The 6,814-nt window shown below is 42.4% G+C and overlaps 1 protein-coding gene across 1 annotated transcript in view; it reads left to right on the plus strand.

Moving 5' to 3' along the window:
* Nucleotides 1-6,112, plus strand: part of LOC109543330 (discoidin domain-containing receptor 2) — a gene marked incomplete in the record, with an annotated part of 18,910 nt that extends 12,798 nt beyond the window's left edge. The window contains 3 exon segments of the mRNA XM_048669715.1: nucleotides 594-1,292; nucleotides 1,347-1,649; nucleotides 5,444-6,112. Of these exon segments, the coding sequence (XP_048525672.1) occupies nucleotides 594-1,292; nucleotides 1,347-1,621 (974 nt within the window).
* Between the last annotated feature and the right edge of the window lie 702 nt (nucleotides 6,113-6,814).

Below are 6,814 nucleotides of genomic sequence, written 5' to 3' on the forward strand. Positions count from 1 at the left end.
CCTACGAAAGAACTAATAGATCTGTCCAAAGCCAAACTTATTTGAATCACCGAGGGAAATATACAGAATCCATAAAACTTCAGTTGCTTATCGGAAAACTAAACCCAGTTCAAGCTGAAAGGTTTATAGATTAGAGACTTTTGCAAGCTGGCGCCCCATCCTCTATTTTATATCCAAGAATTCTCTACAAGTTCCCTACACTTTCACCATGAAAATCCACTTCGAATAGAAAACTCTAACCCAGCATAACATTTTGGCCCGATCTGGTGTATCAGTTTCAAATTTCGCCGTTTATTTCGAGTTTGGAAATTTCTTGTGAAAGAACCAAGAGCTCAATTGGAGCCAAATTCACAGTATAACTAAGCTGACTCTTTGCCTGACTCTCTATTAATGTGGCAATTTCCAATTGCTAAGCGTCATTCAAAGTGGGGCGCAGTGAGGCGCGATGTGTTATAACTCAACACAGTGTTACCCATGCCTATTGTGCCAGTGGTTTCCATCAAAAATATACTTTTTCTTAAGTCGTTTGCTCACGCTTGATTATGGCAGTAAAGCCCAATTTCTGTTGTTTGAAAACTCCGTCTCGGTTGCAGGTCTTGGTCAGTTGACCGACGGCCAAACAGCGCCGGACGACTTCAAGATGTCCTTCCATGAGGACGCAGGTCAGGGATGGATCGGATGGAAGAGCGACAACAGGGAAAATCACCCGGTGGAAATCACGTTCGAGTTCGATAAAGTGCGCGAGTTCAGCTCAGTGAACATCTACACGAACAATCAGTTCACCAAGGAGGTGCAGGTGTTCAGCGAGACCAAAGTGTTCTTTAGCGTGGGCGGTAGGCGCTACAAAGGTGAGCCGATCACGTACGAATCGTTCGAGGACAAAATCATGGAGACGCCGCGGAACGTGTCGTTCAAGCTGCACCATCGGATCGGGCGGTTCGTGAAGCTGCAGCTGTTCTTCGCAGCCCGCTGGATCCTCATCAGTGAAGTGACGTTCGAGAGTTCGCCGGTGTCGGGCAACTTCAGCGGAGAGGAGGAGGAGGCGATGGAGGTGGGCCCTCTAGGAGGCGATGGCAAGAGCGCAAGCCCCGACAATAAGAACGTGGTCAGCGCCATGAACGATCAAGAGGGCGTCTGGAAGTATTTGGGCATTGTGATGATCCTGATAGTGGGGGTTCTGGTCGTGGTGGCCATCGCTTTATGCATGGGCATCCAACATCGCCGGCGCAAAAACTCGTCCCGTCCTAGTCAAATCCCCGACAAGACTCATCTCTACCGCAGCCCATCCCTGGGTAAGTTCCTGCCGATCAATTTCGTTCGTCCAGTTGACTCGTTGATTCAACCAGGCCATCTTACCACTTCCTCATCGGACTATGTGGACTATGCGGAACCACTGCAGCAGCCCCCACTTTTGCAACGCAGTCCGCCCGATCTGCAGCACATGTTCCCCAGTCCGCCCTCAGGGCCGCCCCCATCCGAGCAACATTACGCCGCCACTGATCTTTGCAAGGAGTACAAGCCTCATTTTAGTCCTCCGCCACCTCCGTTCAGCACGCCGCCTCCTGTCAGATTGCAGCGGCAGCCTCGCTTCGTCAACGGCAAGCCTCATATTGGCCCTTAAACTGATTTCTTCTGTGATATATTATAAGGTAAGTTTTGGGTAGTTCCGTCAAGTTTCCGTTTTTATTCACGAAAAATGGACGTATTTGAAGTCACGCCCCATCATTCATCTATTTATCGATTTGACTTTCGCGTTGATGCTGCACTTTCTCTTTTTGCTTCGTCTGTCTTCTTTGCACAGGCACATTTTTTATTTGGCTTTGTCGATTACTATGCGTTTTTTCTACCGCCTCGTGCATCGTGACCAAATGAACCGGCATTTGCGCTTTTCGGGACTATTTCGGAAATTTCGTTTGTTTTAGCTGCAAGAACTACTTTTGATATTACAAATATTGACGCATTTGACAGGGTCACGCCCCAAAAAAATGTTTGGTGACTTTGACATTCCGTTTATTTTAGCTTCCGGAACTACTTTAGATTTGAAAATATTTACAAATTCGAGAGGGTCGTAAATGGGTCACATCCCATTAAAAACTTCGTTGGCCGGTAGGCGATTTCTAATTCAATTGTTAATCTTTTTGTTTCAGCTTTAGGAACTACATTTGATATGAAAATATTTACGAATTTGTTAAGGTCACGTCACATGAAAAACGTCGTAAGTCCGTAACGGATTTCTAATTCATCTTTTTATTGATTTGACACCGTTGATTCCGGTCTCTCCCTCTTTACTTCTTCTGTCTTCTTGGAAAAACAGTTTTTTTTTGTTTGACGGATGTCGATTACTGCGCACGTTTCTAGCGCCAATTGCGCCGTGACCGAAAGAAGCGGCGTTTGCGATTTTTGTGACTTTTTTGAAAGTCCGTTTGTTTGAGAGCCGCGGAACTATTTTTCATGTAAAAATAATGACGAAGTGGAGCGTGCCACGCCCCACAAGAAACGTCGTAAGTCCGTAGGTGATTTCTAAGTCATCTTTTTATTGATTTGACGCCGTTGATTCCGGTCTCTTTCTTTTTGCTTCTTCTGTCTTCTTTGAAGAACAGTTTTTTTCGTTTGACGAATGCCGACTTCTACGCGTGTTTGAACCGCAAATTGCGCCGTGACCGAATTGACCGGAATTTGCGGTTTACGTGAGTTTTTGGAACTTTCGTTTGTTTTACCTTCAAGAACTACTTTTGATATTAAAAAACTTTGATGAATTTGACAGGGTCACACCCCAAGAAATACGTCGCAAGTCCGCAGGTGATTTCTGATTCATTTGTTTATCGATTTGGTGGCTTTGATGTTGCACTTTCTTTTCTTCCTTCTTCTGTCTGCTTTGAACGGGCTCTTTTCTTTGCGCCGTGACCGAATGAAGCGGCACCTGCAATTTTTGTGACTTTTGGAAATTATTTTAACTTCCAGGACCACTTTTGATGTAAAAATATTGACAAATTTGAGAGAGTCATAAATGGGTCACGTCCCTTAAAAAACGTCGTAAGTCCGTAAGCGATTTCTAAGTCATCTTTTTATTAATTTGACGCCGTTGATTCCGGTCTCTTTCTTTTTGCTTCTTCTGTCTTCTTTGAAGAACAGTTTTTTTCGTTTGACAAATGTCGACTTCTACGCGTGTTTGAACCGCCAATTGCGCCGTGACCGAATTGACCGGAATTTGCAGTTTACGTGACTTTTTGGAACTTTCGTTTGTTTTACCTTCAAGAACTACTTTTGATATTAAAAAATATTGATGCATTTGACAGGGTCACGCACCAAGAAATACGTTGCAAGTCCGCAGGCGATTTCTGATTCATCTGTTTATCGATTAGGTGGCTTTGATGCCGCACTTTTTTTTCTTGCTTCTTCTGTCTGCTTTGAACTGGCTCTTCCCTTTGCGCCGTGACCGAATGAAGCGGCACCTGCAATTTTTGTGACTTTTGGAAATTATTTTAGCTTCCAGGACCACTTTTGATGTAAAAATATTTGCAAATTTCAGAGGGTCATAAATGGGTCACGTCCCTTAAAAACGTCGTCAGTTCGTGGGTGATTTCTAAGTCATTTATTAATCGATTTTACGACGGACTGAAGCGGAAATTGAGATTCTCGTTGTCTTTTTGGAAATTCCGTGAGTTTCAGCTTCAGGAACTACATTTGATCTGGAAATAGTTTCGAATTTGAACGGGTCACGCCCCATAAAAAGAAATGTCGTACGTCCGTAGGCGATTTCTGATTCATCTTTTATCGGTTTGGCGCCGTTGATGCCGGTTTTCCCCTTTTTGCTTCATCTGTCTTCTTTGCAGAGGCACATTTTTTTCTTTTTTATTTGACGTATGTCGATTTATATGCGTGCTTCTGCCGCCAATTGCGCCGTGACCGAATGCACCAACATTTGTTTTCGTGACTTTTTGAAAGTTTCTTTTGTTTTAGCTTCAAGAACTACTTTCCGTATAAAAGCATTTACGCATTTGAGAGGGTCACGCCCCATAAAAATAGTCGTAAGCCCGTAGGTGAGTTCTAATTTACGCCGTTGATTTCGGTCTCTCTCTTTTTGCTTCTTTTGTCTACTTTGAACACACTTTTGTTTGGCTAATGTCGATTACTGCGCGAGTTTCCACGGCCAGTTGCACCGTGACCAAAAGAAGCGGCATTTGCGATTTTCGTGGCTTTTTTAACTAATTTTCGTACTTTTTATGTAAAAATATTGACGAATTTGACCGGGTCACGTTGCATTAAAAAAATATCGCCCTCACGTGCCTGATGTTCATGATAGTAGCAGTCGTGAGTCCTCAGGACTATTTTCAAACAGCATCTCGATAATTCTCTTGCAAAGAAATGCGTGTAGCTCACAGGTACTGTGAGTGTTGGATATTGACGATAATAACGGCTAAAGGAGAGAACCTTGAAGCATCCGGAACATGAAGTAGAAACGAGGCGAAAAGCAGATGTCGCCCCGCTTGTCTTGAACGGTACTCCTCATGTTGGAAAACACTCCATAAAAACCTGACACTCGACATTTTAATCGATCCGCCTTAATGGCACTTCAGACGGGTACCGGATTACGTTCCCCGATAACAATATGTCCGAGTTAACTAAAAGCATTGTGTACCAAACGCCTTCGTTCTCTTCTTCGCCACTCTCGACAGTCGCCCTATTCAGGCGATCCCCCATTCAAGAGAATGTTAAAAAGGCGCTCTAAGTGCCGATTATCGCGCCCAAAGTAATGGTTCTAAGAAATCTGTGTACCAGCATAATTTTCAATTAACGAAATCTGTTTTAAATTGCCCGAATGGGCGATAAGGCCGAAAATAGAACAGTAGTGGAACTCCACAGGACCGGACCAGACTGTTTGTTGCCAACGATAGTTTAAACTCGTGCAAACTTACCATCAACCCTTGACTTTTTGAGGCTGTTTCCAACCAGGAAGAGATTTTGGCAAGTTGATTTCGCAGGAAGATTCATGGGTCCCGGTCTGGTTGCCTCCAACCCAATCTTCCACATCCTTCTTCACTCGAACTCTAAGGAAAACCGTCGACTTTCGGCACTCCTTCATCGGCTATCAACACTGGGAAAGAACAAAAAACGACCGATAATTCCCCAAAAGTGTTCATCAGCATGTGTTAAAGTCCCGGTGTGTTTACGCATCAATCATCGCCGACCATAAAACTCACGCCACTATCGGTAATCAAAGTAATAAATTTTAAAAGCCCGAGCTTGCAGTAGTTTCCTATGTAGGAAACAAGGCCTCGCAGTGTAAAATTAGCTCGATAAAGCAGGAGAACGTATTTTTAGATTACAAGGGAATGTCTTAAAAGGTTCACAAACCGACTTTTTGATTTATGGTTCTGGATGCTGAACGGTTTGCAGAAGAGAAATCGCTTCAAAATGTTAAACCACACCGTTTTTGTTTCAGCTATTTACCCCCACTAGATGTCGCGATGGACTATCCCTCATAAGGCTGAACTTACCAAATATGTATGAACTGCTTACCCCATAGTTTATTTTGTACTTTATCATTTTTCTACGTACGTGTAAGTGCATAATAATGGTTAAAACAATAAACTCGACCAGCAGAAAAGCGCTTTGTTGCCCGCAACAAGTGGTTTTTCGTGCAAGTCCTCCACCTGACGCTTCAACCTGTTAAGACAATCCTCGGAAAAACCAACATGCCTAAGACAAAACTGCGCAATGACTAAATATGTGGTAAAAACTATAACAATGATGAGTATTATTAATATATTAAGTGTACATTTCTCGACTGGGCTTGTTCAGATAGATTTAGGCTTATCTAGTTCGTAACGCTCAATCGCATTTGTTTAGATCAGTCCAATGTGTATATTTGTACAAAGTTATTGTTGACCAATGCCGATCAAGACTGTTTCCTGCTGCCGCTTCGCTTTCGGACTAAAACAATGCCACTCGGGCATTTATAGCAATAAATACGATTTGTTTCTTGTAACAACGATCACCTCTATAAGACTCTCTTGATTTGTACATATCGATGCTATTTAATTGTGTATATAACTAGATATCTGATATACATATACATATATATGAAAATAAATTATGATTATTATTAGTTTTTTGCGTTATTTTGTCCCTACTTTTCCTAGTGTTCCGTCAAACTACTGAGCGGAGGAAACGACGCTCCACTCAAAACGAATAGGAGATGATTTACGAAAATATGTAAGTTTGAATTCATTTAGTGCGAAAACGCGATTTAAAAGTTCTGACCCGAAGAAGACAAGAGCAAGTGAAGCAACCCCGTTCGTTTCCATACGTCTACAGGGTGGCTATTTTTCAAACTATTGTGTGGTTTGGGACAAAATCGTGAATCTTTTAAGGTTTTCATTACTAGCTATTTTTGACACGATCACCCTGTATTCATACGCAACAAATCTGGCCCAAATTGAGTGACCGGAAGCGTTTTTCACTTGAATGAACCTGGTAAGTAAACTGCTATTTTCCACTCTGCTCAACGCTATTTCAAAATCCTGGCAACGTGAAAATGTTCCAAAATTTGAAATAATTCTTCGGGTGATTTGCACGAAATTTGCAACTTTTATGCAAAAAGAAAGCAGAATGTGAAATTTTCAGAGACGAAGCAAGGCTGTTTTCAAGCTCCCGTAAAACCGAAATCCTTTGAAAAACGAGCCCTAAAACCACGAAATTATGAGGATAAAAGCGGGCAATTTCGTGTAAATTACCCAAAAAATTATTTTCACTTGAAGCTGAGAAGCTCGCCAATTTCCAGCTTCAATTTCAAATAATTCTTCAGTTGATT

The sequence above is a fragment of the Dendroctonus ponderosae genome, unplaced genomic scaffold (assembly GCF_020466585.1).
Source record: "Dendroctonus ponderosae isolate FM_Combo_2020 unplaced genomic scaffold, Dpon_F_20191213v2 Dpon_F_20191213_9, whole genome shotgun sequence".
NCBI classification, from domain to species: Eukaryota; Metazoa; Arthropoda; class Insecta; order Coleoptera; family Curculionidae; genus Dendroctonus; species Dendroctonus ponderosae.